At 45.1% G+C, this 17,155-nt stretch overlaps 1 protein-coding gene across 1 annotated transcript; it reads left to right on the top strand.

Annotated features, from left to right (window-relative positions):
• Positions 1-414: 414 nt before the first annotated feature.
• On the top strand, positions 415-9,764 carry LOC144105709 (uncharacterized). The gene is made up of 3 exons (XM_077638813.1): positions 415-765; positions 7,424-7,732; positions 9,523-9,764. The coding sequence occupies exons 1-3, from the start codon at positions 609-611 to the stop codon at positions 9,681-9,683; spliced, it is 627 nt and encodes a 208-aa protein (XP_077494939.1). The 5' UTR covers positions 415-608; the 3' UTR covers positions 9,684-9,764.
• The last annotated feature ends 7,391 nt before the right edge of the window (positions 9,765-17,155 follow it).

Below are 17,155 nucleotides of genomic sequence, written 5' to 3'. Positions count from 1 at the left end.
CCGGCCCACAATCCTCCGATGAAACTTCGCAACCTCGGCTGCAAAGCTAAATAACTCTACTGAAAACAACACCAGCGCTCTTGCCCTCTCTTTGATTTTTTTTTTCATTCTAGGCTTGAAAGCACAGACACCGGGCACAGACACCCAGTCGAACTGGAAAATATAATGCAATTTCAAGCAGGAAAAACAACATGACCTGGTCTGTTTCGCCTAGTTGGTGGCAAAATAAGACAGAAAGCATCTAATTGGCTTTTGTGATACTTTTTTCACCATTTAAAAGACGATTTTAAAGTAAAATTTCACAAGCAATACATGAATGGTTGGGACCAATTCTACAACCATCGTTAAAAGAATTATAGGTATGTGAATTCTTTGTGACAAGAAGTATAGGCACTATAAGAATCGCTGCCTTCAAAGCCATCCTCAATTTCTCTTTTCCAGACGTCGTTCTAGAGCCTCCAAACAATATCACCGCTACCAATATCTGGGCCTCATCGTCGCAAAGCCGAATCGAATGGGTGCCATCTGCAACAGCGAAGGTTAGAACCGTCACGTACACCGTCCGTATCTGTGACGCATACGGTCCGTGTGTCGCCAATAGCCGACTAATGAGTTGCAGGCACCGAGAAACAGCGCACTCTTGGCTGGAATTTGAAAGCAACGTGGATACCCAGTACTGCATCGTTGTGAAGGCTACCTCGTGGTGTGGAAGCAACGTCATCGAGAGTAATCCATCGCTCATGGAACTGCGGACGCCATCATTTGGTGAGGCTATGGCCATTCCTTTATTTCTCATAGTGGGAATAACGCTGGTAAGGTGGGGATTCTCTCAAGCGCGTCCGCTGGAAAGCTCTCTATCTTTCCTTTAAACCATGCAAAGCCTTGTACTTCGACTTTCTGAACCGCTGAAGACACGTCTGATATTTTTTACAGTTGTACACATGTGCACGTGAGAGCCTCTTTGAGCTGTTCAGTGGAAGCCCATTACCTTGGTTGGAAAAAAAATATATTTCCTCTGAAATGAATCCAATTGGTTATTTCTGCAACACAAAAACGCATCGTTCGACTTTTTTACATGCATCTACAGACCTTCGCAAAGCTGCAGTGCTTGGAAATATTAGCATAGATATATCAGAATTCTTCAGTCAAAGACGCTAGGGATCAAGAAAGAGCTGTTTGTATCGAAAGTTCTCGCGCCTGTATAATTTAGCGGCAAAAATATTGTGTTAGCTGTGGCTAAATCTGTCTGCTAGAAAATCGATGCCTTGCTATCCGGCTAATTCTTTTTAGCAATATTATTTGCAGCGTTCGCCGCTTGCCGTACTAAAGTATGTAATTTGCAGTGTGAAAGTTGCTAGGTTCTCAAAGAAACAGCTATACCTTGTAGCACTCACTCTGGAAAAGTTCCTGATTGGCTGTCTGTAGAATCATTTACATACCTAATGCACAAAAGGTTAATACTGCATAAGCGAGAGCAGAAAACATCTATACAGGAATCATAAGTGGAACAAGTAGCAGCACTAACAACAGAAATCATGGAATCAGTTTTCACCGAAATAGAGATCACCGTTAGAAACTTAGCTAAAAAAACTGCAACATTCGAAAACATTTCTGTTGTGTCCCCTGTGCTGTGTCCCCTTCTTTCGTTCTGTTCTGTGTCACCAGTGTTCTTTTCTAACGGCCACCCCTCTTCGCGCGCCGTCGCAAGATGCCCCCCACGGCGTGCCCCCGCGCCCCCTTGTTCTGGGAAGCCACTCCCTCGTGTGGACGCCGCGCCGTCCCCTCGGTCCTTCGGGCGGCAGTTCGGCTTCCGCCTCGGTCGACGCTGGTCGCACCCTCTTTAGTAGTAAATAAACAGTGTTAAATTATCGCGTGTCTTTTGCTGCATTGACAACAACTTCCGGACACGACAGTGGCGACGAGAAAGTGGATTTGACCCGCGCTGCACAACGCTATTGACAAGCCATGGCTACACGAGGGTTTCATAACCAGATACCAAAATTCAGCGGCTCATCGTGGTCATCGTGGGTTGGACGCCTCCAGTTCTACTTTGAAGCTAACAACGTCACAGACCCAGCCTTGAAGAGGGCCAACCTGCTGACGCTGTGCGGGGAGCCGACCTACGACACTGTCTGCGTCCTTATTCAGCCAAGCACACCAGCGGCAGTGTCTTACGACGACATCGTAGCAGCACTGCAAAAGCACTACGACCCAAGGCCATCCGAGGTCTACAGCCGGGCTCGCTTCCAACGAAGAGATCAACTGGAAGGAGAAACTGTGAGCGCCTACATAGCAGCGCTCAAGAAGCCGACTGCCGACTGCAATTTTGGGACGCTGACCACAACAGCTACCGGGCAGGAAAGAGACGCAGATTCTTCTGCTAACACCACCATGCTCCTTTTGGACGTGATGTTACGTGACAAATTTGTGTGCGGACTGAGTGACGAGTCACTGCAGCAGCGCATGTTCGCTGAGAAGGATCTCACGTTCAACAAAGCTTACGACATCGCCGTACGAGCGGAGAGCGCCGGTCACCAGCAGAGAGAGATTCGCCGGAACACCGAGCCGGTACACTAAACAAGCAACCAGGTACGCAGACCATCTGTTGTTGCAAAATTGGTAAAGAAAGCACAACGCTGCTGGTGGTGTGACGACCAGCACAACCCCCAGGAATGCCGATTCCAGTCAGCCACATGTAATTTTTGCCACAAGCGAGGGCATATCGAGAGAGCTTGCATTAAGAAACGGAAGCTTGTCAAGATAAAGTCGCCTTCCCAGCCTAATCACAGCGTCGACGCTTCAGAGAATACGCCGCGATCTGATGCCCATGGAAAAACATCAGCAGCACCATCTGTGTTGTACGACCTGAACACCATGAATCTCTGCACGCGACCGAAGATTTTTACCGAAATAAGCGTACATGATCAGCTGACTAAGTTCGAGGTGAACTCCAGCGCAGCCTGTACTCTGATCAGTGAGGACACATTCCGAACTTCGTGGCCATCTGACACACCAACCTTGCAACAAGACGACACGCACCTGCGAACGTGGTCAGGACAAAACCTGCCACTATTGGGCTCTGCCAACATGCGGGTTAATTAGAACGGCAAGACTCATACGCTACCTCTGCTTGTTGTGAAGGCCTCAGGATCAAGCCTCTTAGGTAGAAACTGGTTTGCTTCATTAGGCGTGACCATATGTGGCATACACCAGACGCCGAGCCAGGATGTGGTTGAGCAACTGCAAGAGAAGTACGAAATAGTATTCTCGGAAGAAATTCCAGGAAACGAAGGGCCCCCAGTCACACTGGAGTTGTTGGGCAATGCGCAACCAAAGTTTTTGAAGGCCAGGCCGGTGCCGTTTGCTCTTCGAACTTCAGTTGAAAAGGAGTTAGACAAACTGGAGCAGCAAGGTGTCATCGAGCCGACGCAACATTCACAATGGGCCACACCACTTGTGGTAGTTCGCAAGAAGAACGGAACCATACGCCTCTGCGGAGACTACCGAAGCACCGTCAACCTTGCGACTAAAGCATCCTCTTACCCGCTACCGACAGCTGAGGAAGTGTTCAGTATATTACGCGTCGCAAGAGTCTTCAGCACATTGGACCTCACCCAGGCGTATCAGCAGCTGAAGGTGAGTGAATCAACGGCAGAATTACTGACAATTAATACACTGAAAGGCTTGTACAAAGTCAAGCGACCACCTTTCGGCGTAGCTGCAGCCCCGGCCATATTTCAAAAGTTCATGGAGACAGTGCTTCAAGGGAACACAGGAGTTAGCGTCTACCTTGACGATGTCATCATCAGTGGCACTTCCATTCAAGAGCATGCAGCGCGCCTAGAGATTGTTTTTCAAAGGATAGCAAGCGCAAATTTGCGCATAAGCAAATCTAAATGCTGTTTTGCAGTGCCAGAAGTGCAATTTCTGGGACACCGAATTGATGCAGCAGGCATCCACCCTACCGAAGACAAAGTGCGAGCAATCACCGAAGCGCGAGCACCAACAAACAATCAGGAGCTACAGGCGTTTCTCGGACTAAACGTTCTAACTTTCTACGACCGATTCTTGGAGCAAAGAGCTACCGTGGCCAACGACTTGTACCAACCCTTTCGGAAAGATGTGACATGGACATGGTCGCCACGCCATCAAGAGTCATTCGACGCCCTGAAATACCTGCTTCGAAGATGTACAGTCCTCCGCCACTACGACGAAAGGAAGCCTCTGCTTTTGGCTTGCGACGCATCTCCGTACGGAGTCGGCGCAGTTCTGTCGCAGACTGACGACCAAGGAAGGGAAGCCCCTATCGCCTTCGCCTCACGTACGTTGTCGCAAGCAGAGCGCAACTACGCGCAACTTGACAAGGAAGGGCTCGCCATCGTCTACGCGGCGACGCACTTTCGCCAGTACATTTCCGGCCGAAAGGTGACGTTTATAACGGATCACCGACCGCTATTGGGCATTTTCGGACCAAAAAAGCCTATGCCGTCGACGTTGTCTCCACGAATGACCCGTTGGTGCATCAAACTCTCAGCGTACGAGTACGATCTGGTCTACCGCAGTGGGAATAAACATCAAAATGCCGATGCGCTGAGCCGCCTGCCACTAGACGCAACTGTTGACGAACCACCTCCACCTGGAGACGTTCTCATGTTCGAAGCGCTGCCAGATCCTCCGCTTACAGCAGCCACAGTTGCAGCATCTACGCAGAAGTGCGCAGCTCTCCGGCTGGTTTACACAGCTGTTCAACAAGGCAACGTGCACAAACTCAAAGGGGACAACTTCGACGCTTACCGCAGGCGAGCTACAGAGTTGAGCACCCATCGCGGCTGCATCATTTTTGGGTCTCGAGTTGTGATTCCGAGAGAACTACGCGCACAAGCTATGTTTCTCATCCCCGCTGGACATAGGGGCATCGTTGCAATAAAAAGTGTGCCCGAAGCTACATGTGGTGGCCTGGCATTGACCACGACATCGAAACAGTGGTCCGAGATTGCAAGCCTTGCCAGAGCAGCCGCAGCGCCCCGCCTAAAGCTCCTTTCCCAGAATGTAAAAAACCAGACACACCCTGGCACACCTTGCACATTGATTTTGCAGGACCAATTGAGGGCTGCATCTTCTTCGTGGTCGTAGATGCCTACACCAAGTGGCTTGAGATAAGAGAAATGAAACAGACGACTTCGGCAGCAGTCATTGACAACCTGCGATCACTGTTCGCACCGTTCGGCCTGCCTCGCAAGGTAATGTCGGACAACGGAACACCGTTTGTGTCTGCGGAGATTCTCAAGTTTTATCGTGACAACGGGATCTCATCAGTCACATCAGCCCCCTACCACCCAGCAACAAACGGACATGCCGAGCGCTACGTGGCCGAGCTAAAACGCGTCCTTGAAAGAGATAATACAGGGTCGCTGCAGCGCCGCCTTGCGCGCTTTCTCTTCAAGCAGCACACGACAGTTCAGAGCACAACGGGCCATACCCCAGCGAAAAATGTTTGAGCGCGAAATGCGAACCCAGCTCACAGCCATCCTCCCCGAGCCCAAAGCGGAGACGTTCCGGGAAGAAAAACCAATTCCGCGCTGCGGATCGCTTCATGCGGGGCAGCGCGTCCTGCTCGGCAGTTTCTCAAAAAGCCACGCTGGGAGGAAGCTACGATTGTCAAACGCATAGGCCTGCGCTCTTGGCTCGTCAACATACATGGAACAGTAGCACGCCGACACCTCAACCAGCTGCGTGGATTTACGACGCCTGATGACAGCGGTCCGGCATCCGAGAGAACACCAGCACCGTCTAACCACATAGCCTGGCACCTCTCCAGGGAGGAAAAGACTTAAGACACAGCGACTAACAGCCAGCCTACAAGTGTTTCTCCCCCGAGCGCACAAAGCCAGCGCGCCTCCACGCGTCCGCACAGACCGCCTGCACGCTACCAGGCAACTTTCTAAGGGGGAAGGAAGTGTTGTGTCCTCTGTGCTATGTCCCCTTCTTTCGTTCTGTTCTGTGTCACCAGTGTTCTTTTCTAACGGCCACTTGCCCTTCGCGCGCCGTCGCACGATGCCCCCCACGGCGGGCCCCCGCGCCCTCTTGTTCTGGGAAGCCACTCACTCGCGTGGACGCCGCGCCGTCCCCTCTGTCCTTCGGGCGGCAGTTCGGCTTCCGCCTCGGTCGACGCTGGTCGCACCCTCTTTAGTAGTAAATAAACAGTGTGAAATTACCGCGTGTCTTTTGCTGCATTGACATCTTCCGGACACGACAATTTCCAACTATCTTGACTTGCGGAACATCTGACAAGAGACATTTTGTTCCCGCCGCCGACCACTCGACACTTCAACACACCAAAGCCCGCACTTCCTCTGTTAAAATTTTCGCTAGCTCAAAGCTTTCCAGTTCATTATTGCGAATAAACAGAACTCCATTTGCGTAATTACACACCACTTTACTAGGAAAATTCTATAGTTTGTATCAAGGTAAAGAAAAGATTCTTGCGAAAACGGAACGCAGACTACCTGTCTTGTCCCTGTTATATCTTGCGCTAAAAAGTATTCCGCTTTGAAAATATGAACCAACTGGCCCTCAGACAAACACAGCACAATAAAAGTTAACGCACGGAATAGATTGCCTATCAGTCAATCTGAAAGATTTACGCAGTATGAACAATTTGACACATCATAACACCTTTCGGCTTCTTTCTTTTTAGTAAAGAAGTTTCAATGACATACCAGAGACTGCTTCCTGGGACACACAATTGTTCAACACAATACATAGATTAAGTGTTGTATCAGTTATCAGCAAGGAAAGAGGTGTTGCAGCAAATGAGGCATTTTTTTTAGAAGCACGCTCATTGAAGCCTCCTACGAGTTCATGTGCCTGTCGCTTGGGAACGTGCAACGCTTTTTTATGCAAATGAAATATTTGGCATTCTTTAATATTCAGCATGGTTCATTTGTAGTGGTTTTACTGTCTGCATCAGAGTAATATTTTAGTGTTACGGGAGAGATCTTTCTTTTGAGACTTTATACTACTCCCTACCCATCCCAACCTAGTATTAACAAGAATATGAACTCAAAAAGAGCCATATTATTTACCTAAAATTACGTAGTTGAATGGGACATCACTTTTCATCTAGACAGTTTTCGTCCGCTCTAAATTTCTCACGCAAGCTCTGCAGTGGTGTTGGGCTCTCTTTCTCAGTTTCATATTGAACATGATTGCAGGTCAAATTAAATTTATGATGCAATATTGCGAGTGAAGACTACACAATAATTTGTTTTATTGCTCTCACCTAGCGTCGGACTCCTTTGTCCAACTTCATACACTCCTGGGGATTGTTAAGGGGCTTGGTTGTCTTTGTTTATTTTCACCGCAATCAAGATCATTCGCAGGCGTGTAGAAAACTGTTGGTACGTTCTTAATCGATTCGCAGCCCCTCGAGACTTCGAAGTTTCAGCCACAGCCACTGGTCCTACTTCGGTGCAGATTGTAGCGTTCCTTCCCAGAGTGCTGTTCATGCCCCAAATCAACGACGGTGTCCTGGAGAGGTGCTACATCACACTGGGAGGCGGTGAACCGGAGCGGACCTTCAGCTGCGGCGCTAACAGAGGGACGACGTCAGTAACTCTGCTTACTGGTCTGAGACCCGCAACAGATTACAACTTGAGCGTTACTTTCGCCAATGTGCACAATGACTGGGAGATGGGCACTCGGAGGACCGTCTCTTTCACGACCCTTGGTGGTGAGCTCCGTTTTCTGAGTATCTACTGCTTTGCCTGACCGTTTTTAACGGGCTTAGCTCTAGTTATTGCATGAAGTAAGCAGAAACTGCAGCAGACTGGAAAAACCATCAGCTCTTAATTATGTTTGCAGTAGCCATTATTGGCGCGACAAGTCGACATTTCGTGTTGACGTGAAGGAAATACAAAGGATAATAACTGTGGGCAGTCATGCTCAGTAGTAGCTTTAAGCAGCGAACTACATCTCAGTAACTGCATAGGAAGGGCATCGCTCACGCCCGACTTAGCACAGACGATTATAAACCAGTGTGGAGCAGGCAATAACCAATTAACATTGCTCTCTTGTTATTTTCATCACTATGGCTTTAAGTCGGTGATATTATACCAATTTTTCCGTTTTAATATTTCTTATCTTAATTGCTCTTTCTTAGTGCTTTCTGCATTATTATTTTGTTTTATTTGAGCTTCTCATGCTCGTTTTCTAAAGTTGCCAATCGTTGTGTACTTCACTTTCAAACTGTACTTTTAGCACCTCTTTATTTTATTTGTGTTGTAGTTGTCTTACGCAATTTCAATATTTTTTCTGCTAGTATCTCTAATTCAATAACAGATGAAATGTAGTGTTATTGAATTTTTTGTCTTAAAGTAATAAATACCTCTTCTATCGTCCTTTTCCCTGTTTTTAACCGGTTTATATCTTCTCTCTCTCCTCGCCTGCGTAATACCCGGCGGGAAATTTAGAGTAGTTAAAATAAATAAATGAAACAAGAATATGAGCCATTGTCTCCTTTTTGCGGGTTTTCTTGCTACATCTCTGAACAATCAGCCGCTTTTTTTAGAAATGCTCAGTTAAAAGTCAGTCACCGAATCTTCTCCTTAACCGTACGTTTGCTGGGAACCTTCTGTATTACAAAGCGTACTTTCGCCATTCGTCCAAATTATTATGCTTTCTACGCACAAACATACAGAATACGGCTTTCGTACCACGCATGCGTAAATAAATATGCTAAACTACCAATCGAAATATAAAAGCCACGGCAAAAAATATTAAGTCGGGATTAACAGTTAATGCTTCAAACATAAACTGGCATTGCTGGCATGATCCTATTTGCACAACTACGCTGACTGCAAACGCAACATCGCAAAGTGTGCCCTCTGCCTGATGCTGGCCCTTTATGCCTTTCGAACTTGCTACCTTGCGCTAATATGGGCTCCTAATTAAACCCAAACATTTGTTTAGCTATTCGCTTTGAAGAATATAATGGACTGTGTTAGCCTGCTCGGACCTCTAATTACTGGTAACGCTGAACTTCTTAGGCTTGTGCCGATTTTATTCTTCCATTCCCCTTTTCCCTTTCTCTGAAATTTTATGATGTACATGCAAGTATGGATCTGTTCATCGCGCTTGAGTCATCCTTTCGCGGCTGCAAGTATGTTTTCAAAAATTTTTGTAAGTCACGGCACAGCCGTTTCAGAGGAAAGATTGGCATGGGCGGTGCTTTTTTATGCTTTTCTTGTAACCCACTTTCCATCGCTCCAAACGGTTCTTGTAAACAAGCGTGAACCATGCTCAGCGGGAAACACTAAAGACACTGTGCGCTAGCTTGGAGTGTAAGCTTGTAGGTGTGCGAAGTTGAAAGATTCAATATGTTAGTTTGTGTACACGCATGAAATAGTGCCGGCGTTTCAAGCGTGTAAATAGTTTCTTGTGGCTGCAACAAATCCACTGAAATATTTGCATTCTTTGGTTGCTCCTGCTCTTAGAACTCTCTTCGTTTCTTTTGATTCGCAGTTCCGGTCAATGCTAACAGCACCCAAGAAGAGAATGTCAACAGCAAGAGAAACCAAGACGGTGCAATGCTTTTATTGGTCTTAGGGGGGCTGATCTTCGCTTGTTGCGTCTCTGGAAATAAAGTCCATAACCACCGCAAGCAGAGAAGAAACCGACGTTGATACTGAGGTGCCAAAATGTACAATTAATACTTGCTCTCTCAGAAAAAAAATATACTCCTGAAGCAGTGCACGTCATAGAATCCGGGGCAGACTCATGTTTTTTTTTTTATTGATCACGCGCATTCCTTTCAACGAACTCTCACACTCCAAGGTTTTGTGTTCCGCAATATAGCGAGGCTCCTTCAATGTTTTGAAGCCTCAAGATAAACCATTAATTCCAATCACAGAGACATGTGGGATGTCTCATAAGTCACACTTCAAGATATAAAACTTTCATTTACCTCAAAAATTTTAATGTCGACGGACTTGTTCCTACATGTTTGGTAATCATCATCAAGAATGGAAGAAAAGGGCGTCAGAAATTGATCTTTAATAGCCGCTATTCTTTGCCATCTTATTTTTTGAGAAAATTCCGCGTGAAAAATTGTAAACGTCTTTCAACCATGGGATGATAATCTTTGGTATATGTGTATGTGTTTTTTTTTCACTCTTGTAGCCTACTACTCCACAAACAGTGCTCTATCAGCGAATAGATTACTTACGAAGCCAAAGCGGCTTGTGTTGGTGCGATTTGATGACAAATTTCGTTCAGCCTTCTATGGCATGGGGCTTTATATACGAAGTGGAAAATGATAAACCAAGGTGTCTTCTGTTTCTTGACTACATGTTTGTTTATATTTCATGATCTTGCTTTGTATATCTTTGTATTCACAACATTAACAACTGTTTAACTTATCTGAGGCATCATTTCCACATTATGTGTATAAAGGTAATATTTGTATATGTCATTCACAGCACCAATTAACTCCTCATGCTTTATAACGGCTCTTCAGCTTTCGCGATCCTTTTCATGTTTCCGCTATGAGTAGGTCTGGTGCTACCAAGAGCTGTGGAACCTCCTGTATTTTCACTTATGTAGCACGTTTGGATGTCACATAAACTTTGATTTAATCGCATTTCACTGCGACGGGCACAACAGAATGAATGAATGAATGAATGAATGAATGAATGAATGAATGAATGAATGAATGAATGAATGAATGAACTTTGTTTCCTTAATTGGCATTAGTGAGGCATACTAGGCCGGCGTGGTCCCCAGGGCACGACTGAGAACGAACATCCCTAATGAAAGGCTCCAGTACAAGGATTATTTGTTCTTAAACTCTGACGCTCAACTAGATGTGCAAGCAACGTAAGGAGCTTGCTGCATTGAACTGTGCACCCTTTTACCTGAGCTGTTTTAGCGACATACAATCACACAACAGTTTTACCAATTCCTGAATCAACGAACCTATATATCTCACTCAACGGCCAGGTGACTGCCTAAGGTCACTAATGTGAGCTTTCACTGTGATGACACCACATCATGCATACTACAACCACGATCTCTTATAAGCGGTGAACGTGGCTTTGCGTATACCTGGTGAAGCTATAAAAACAGTCGCATTGACAATGGCCCTCTGGAAGCCCTATGTCTAGAAACTTCGGGTATACCTTAGCGACCGTGTGCATCTCATGCCAGTGCATTATAAGGACTCCATATTTATATTATTTCTCATGCTCGCTCACCAGCGGAACCTCCTACAACCCCTTTTTATTACGTGGCTTAAGCCAATAATGCCGACCAAATGTCGACCTTCGCACAATTTTTAGCCTTTGTCGAAGAGCCTGAAATAAGGAAATGGAACCGGTTTATGAATCTTCATATTAGACATGCCCTGTACGTGATGCTTTCAGAAACACACCCTGGAAGGAGCAGTCTCCTCGCAGATCACACCTTTTCAGGTCACTCAGGACTCCTCACGCTAGTCACGAAATGATGAGGACAGAGCATGACAGTATACCTAATACCCCATCAAGGGTGTTTGTTGTGCACAGATGCGACCGCACACGTTGAGATCTTCCAAATAAATACATTACATTACGGTGTATTATTATGGTGCAGTATTGTGGTGCGGTATATTATTGAGCTCTATTAAAGGGCGCTACTATAAAAATGGCAGTTGGTTTGCATCTATGAGATGCGAACGACGTGTATAGAGAGGACGAAGCTGCAAGCGACTTGGGCTTTCCTATCAGCTACTTCTTTGCACCAGTCCTTTCGGCTCTTTGTGGTTGTAGACATTCTTGCTGTCGAGTTTAAATTCCACACATTGCCCACACTCCGCTGTGCTGCATCCTTTCGCTCCCAGGGAAAATGTTGGATCTTCTGTCAATTCTACATCCACGTGGTGCAGAAAATAAGTTGAGACAGCATAGCGATCATCCATCCTACGATGCCGGCTTTCTCAGCCAGGCTCATCCGAAAAGAAACAAACCCGCAAAAAAACAGCAATTTCTGCTAAAGACAGCGTTACGTGAAAACCGTGAACGACGTTTAGGGCACCTACGACAAAGATGACTGCGCTGTTGGTTAATACCGACCGTTATGAACGTGGCGGCCAAGCTCCCATGCACACCTTCTCCAAAGAATTAGAGCCAGATTGGCGAGTTGATGGTAATTCAGTACAACAAACAGAGCAGAAGCAAAAAGACAAAAAACCAAGGACGCACGACAAGCTCTGACACTGAACGAAATTTATTCGCCATCGAAAACGGTTCTTATCCGCATAAACAGCTGAAAATCGCATAAGAAACCAAAACAAAACATTTACAAACATACAGAATTAACTAATAGTCCACAGTGAAATAGACTTTCGGCGAGGAACTGAAGTCCATTATCTCTGAGAAATATGGTGGTCGGTTTGCGGATGCATGTGTTAAAGATTTTGTTGATTGATACGTTCCAACTATCGTCCGCGTTGTCTTATCCAAGTGATTGTACAACTCACTTGTTGCGCAGAACCTTCGCGAGCAGCCCCGCACGCGAGACAGTGGACTAGAACGCTTGAATCTGGCTCTTTGTTTTCGACATTTCTTCCCTGCTCACAAAGACGTGTATTCAAGCATTGCCTTGTCTACCCTGCGTACTGGGCTCCACATGATAAATGTATCTGACATACGACACTTTCGGATTGCTCAAGAAATGGCCCGTCATGTAGATTAGCGCAGCCCATACGAGCATTATGCCATTTCATCTTGATTTCGACCGCGATGTCATTAATCCATTTTTGTTCCCTGATGCATAGTGTCCTCTTCGTGCCTCTTAACATTACACATATCATTTTCCTTACCATAGCTCGCTGCGTTACCCTTAACTTAATTTGAATCCTTTTTGTTAGCCTTCACGTTTCAGCGCCTTAGGTGAGTACCGGTAAGATTCACCTGTTATGTGTTTTTCTCTTGAGGGGTACTTGTAAACTGCCATTCATAATCTGAGAACCTGCCACATACGCTCAAACCCATTCTTATTCTTCTAGTTAATTCATTCTCGTCATCGTGATCTGCGGTCTGTGCCTAACTGTTTTTCCCTCATTTAAATATCCCTCATGCAAACGGCATAGCAGCAGCACTGAAAGCCTTGTAAAAGTGAAAGCCCTCGATAGAAGTGGACAACTTAACACGGACCATCCCTCCTAAACTCGTCCTGAACAGTTTTCAAGGCATGCAACTGTCTTATTTATTTATTTAGCCTAAAGGCCCAGAACTGGGCATTGCATTCATTCATTCATTTACTTATTTTTGACAAAAACCGGTACAGTTAATGCAATACGTATTTAATTATTCTGTCTGGATAGCCGAGGCAAAAGGCGTATTCAAACGCCTGACGAGTCCTCGGAACCGTTGTTGCACACAATGATGCCTCAGACAGCGGTGCGATGATCAAAAGTAACAGTGCACTGATGGGGAGGAAAAGCAAGAAAGCATAAAAACTTTTTATGCTTTCTTGCGTTAGTGCTTGTACATCGTTTAAAATTGTACTTAGTGCGACACAACCTTTTTTATCATGTCTCGGAAACAAAAGCAAAAAGGTTGTGTTGCACTAAGTAAAATATTAAACGATGTACACGCACTAACGAAAGCAAAACGACCAAAATATAAGAATACACACAAGTGATCTGCACAGAGAATGCATGCAATCACATTACAATTAGAATTATAATAACACTCCAATAACGCTACGAAGAAAAACACTAATCCATAAGAAGGGAATGTATCAAAAAGCATCAAACCGATAACAAATAATAGAAAATGTACAGCACGCAAAGCTGAGTTAACTTTTGGCATAGGAGAACATTCAAGAACTGTGAAAACACTTTGTAACACAAAACAAGCTCACACATTCTTCAGCATTGCACAGGAACAACAGAACATAAGCAAAGCAGAAGGGTGCCGACTAAATGTAACGGCATTCATAACTTACACAGGAGTCAAGCACTGTATGGTGCATCTTCTGTGTTTAACAGTATTAGTAAAGCTGCTTGAAAACACGGTGATTCCATATGGCTGACTATGCTGGATGGCAGTGCGTTCCGTTCATTTATTGCCAGTACCAGCGATGACTTCTGATATTTTAGTGCGCGAGCGAAGATCAGGCGGACTTTGTGTGCGTGATCCTGGCGAGCTTAGCAATGGGACGCAGGGAAGATATTATTTCGGGAAAATGGCTGGTCGCTATGGTATTGCATGTGAAAGAATGACAACCGAGCCAACTTTCTAAGCGTAACACGAAGATTCAGGTTGTGCTTCACTGCTGACACGCTTTGGTGACGTGAGTGGGATGACAGTATGAATCTGGCTGCTTTATTTTGCACGGCCCCCAGGGAATTCGTAATAATCGCGTTAGAAGGATGCCATACAATAGAGGCGCATTCAAGAGATGGCCTGATGAGCGTGTTCTAAGCGCTGTGTCTTGTTTCAGTGTTCGCGAGGGGTAAACGGCGTTTCAAAAGAGCAATTTTTTAAAAGCCTTTGTAAGCTATGTATTCTATGTGAGCATCGCAGGTCAGGTTATTACTGCGAAATAGTCTCAGATATTTGATACATGCCACCGAATCAATTTCTTTATTATTTATTCTGTATTATTCTTTGACATTTCTGCTGCGCAGAAGAACCTTACATGTTTAGTTTTACTTAAATTAATATCCTTATGCTACGATAAACACCATTGCGTTATTTCTGCTAAGTGAGACTGAAGTGCTAAGACATCCGTCCTGGTAGTTATTTGCCTGTAAATTACGCAGTCATCTGCGAAAAGCCATATCGGTGATCTAATATTAGAGGCTATGTCGTTTATATAAACTAAAAAAAGCAAGGGCCCTAATACTGAGCCGTGCGGGACTCCGGATATTACGCAAGTGGGATTCGAAATAAAGTTCTCAGTTTTGACCGACTGGTAACAATCGGTTAGAAGCTGCTCGGTCCATGAAGATATTTTATCGTCTAAGCGTACATTACGGGTCTTCAGTAGCAAGCCCTTGTGAGCAACACGGTCCAAAGCTTCTTAAAAGTTGATGAAAATGGCGTCTGTCGAAATGCAACGTATGCAGGCTTCGATGAGGGTCAGTCACAACTTGAAAAAGTTGCGACTGGCAAGATCGATTTCGTCGGATTACATGTTGGTTCTCAATAAGTAAGTTATTTACGGTCAAACGGTTCGCGATTTGGGAAAACAAGATATGCTGTAGTAGTTTGCAGCAGGTACAAGTAAGCGAGATAGGCTTGTAGTTGTTTGGATCGGTGTTACTACCTTATTTATTTATTTATTTATTTATTTATTTATTTATTTATTTATTTATTTATTTATTTATTTATTTATAGAGATGATGTGTGCTTGTTTCCACTCGTCCGGAAGTAGTCCTGTATGCAGAGATTGTTGAAATATTATTTTGAGCATAAACGATAATTCGTGGCATGGTAGTTTAAGAATTTTGCTGCTGATCCTATCGGGCCTTGGGGCTTTTTTGCTCCAGTTTGTAGATACCGCGGGCAACGCCATGAGTTGTGATAGTAAGAGGTGCTAATTGAAACCGTATGACTGGTGTAGAAAGAGGCGGTAAGTTATCAAAAGGGAGTTCATTGGAAATATGTCACTAAAACACCCACTAGAAGTGTCGGCGCACTGGTCTGCTGGTAACGGTGAGCCGTCTTTTAGAATTTACAGTGCGCCAAAACTTTTTGGGATCAGTTTTAAAGGGATTCGGAATTGTACCGTTATATTATTTTTCTTTCGCTTCTTCGAGTTTGCTTCAAGTAAGCGTAGAGAGTACGCGGTATTTATGCCAGCCGAGTGGTGCATTAGTTCTGGAAGCCCTTCTGGAAGCCCTTCTGTATGCCCTCTTATTTCTGTTTAAATAGCTTATGGAATCGTTAGTGAACCAAGTATCGTTTCTGCGGTTTGATATTTTGAGCTTTTCAACGCATGCGTTCTTAATTTCTTTTAGTTTTGTGACGGAATAAACACCAATTTTTATTTGTAGTGCGATTCGTGAAGGCACGGCGGAAATAAGCTGCAAAGCTTGTAAGAACGCTATTCATTTTAGGAATGTCTGCAAGTGCATATTATATGTTTACTTTCATTAGCATTGTGAGGACGAGGCAAGCTGAAGAAGCAATGAATAATCTTGTGGTCGATGATTTCCTGTAGCACACGAGTAGATGCGTGGTCAAGATGGTTGGTGAGAACTATATCTAAGATATTATCACCACGTGTGAGTTCGTCAACCATTTCGGTTAGTTGGAAAAGTTGCAATAGGTGAAGAAACCCAATGCATTCTGCCGGGTTAATGTGAGGGATGACCGAACAGTTCAAGCAGTTGATGCAGGGGTAGTTGAAATCTCCGTAAAGGACAAGAATTGATTTGGAAAACTTAAGGGTAACTTGTTTTAACCCCTTATTCATGCAATCACTAAGTTTTACGTGGAGTCGGGCGGTCGATAAAGTAACCTATAATAAGTTTCCTATTTCCAAGATGCGTCGATACCCAAATCATTTCCAGTGCTGTGCCAATGGGTACGATGCTCGGGCGACATTCCTTTTTTATTATTATGATTGCTCCTGCCCCACGAGAACCAACCCTATATTTACAAAAATTTGAAACAATGGTGGAAAAGGTAGTTTACAATCAGGAATGTCGTCCGAAAGCCAGGTTTCGGTGCCGACAATTAGATCTGCGGAACATGCGTAGGTGAAGGATTTGAGAATATCAAGTTTGGTTAGAGTCACGATATTGTTTTTCCCTCTCTCTCTTGTGCGATGTTGTTGCATCCAGATGTTGACGTGGAGTGGTAGAGGGCGGGTCTCGTGAGTGACCCGGGGGGGTCGTACTTCGCGACTGGTGAGTTTAAGACAGGCGTGCAGGTCTTCTGAAGTTGGCACTTGGAAAGGCTTTCCTCAAAAAGTTATTTATTACAATATTTACAAAACTTATTTACATATGCCGACAGATTTCGGCCTCTCCACTTTAACTAAAAAAAGACAAAACTCCAACACTCTCGCGACTCCGGACCACCGTCGGCCACCACACGGCCAACCCGCCCGGCCGCCGCTCAAGCAACTCGCTTCTCCAAATCTGCGACCCCGGGACCGCCAC

This window comes from Amblyomma americanum, chromosome 9 (genome assembly GCF_052857255.1).
Source record: "Amblyomma americanum isolate KBUSLIRL-KWMA chromosome 9, ASM5285725v1, whole genome shotgun sequence".
Classification (NCBI taxonomy): Eukaryota; Metazoa; Arthropoda; class Arachnida; order Ixodida; family Ixodidae; genus Amblyomma; species Amblyomma americanum.
Note: the sequence above shows the minus strand (reverse complement) of the source record. Positions and strands in the feature narration are given on the sequence as shown.

Excerpts from the sequence above, each read along its gene's own strand:
- LOC144105709 (XM_077638813.1), top strand. The coding sequence starts at position 609 with ATGAGTTGCAGGCACCGAGAAACAGCGCACTCTTGGCTGGAATTTGAA. Across the intron at positions 766-7,423 it reads ACTGCGGACGCCATCATTTG|CCCCTCGAGACTTCGAAGTT; the intron begins GTGAGGCTATGG and ends ATCGATTCGCAG. Across the intron at positions 7,733-9,522 it reads CTCTTTCACGACCCTTGGTG|TTCCGGTCAATGCTAACAGC; the intron begins GTGAGCTCCGTT and ends TTTGATTCGCAG.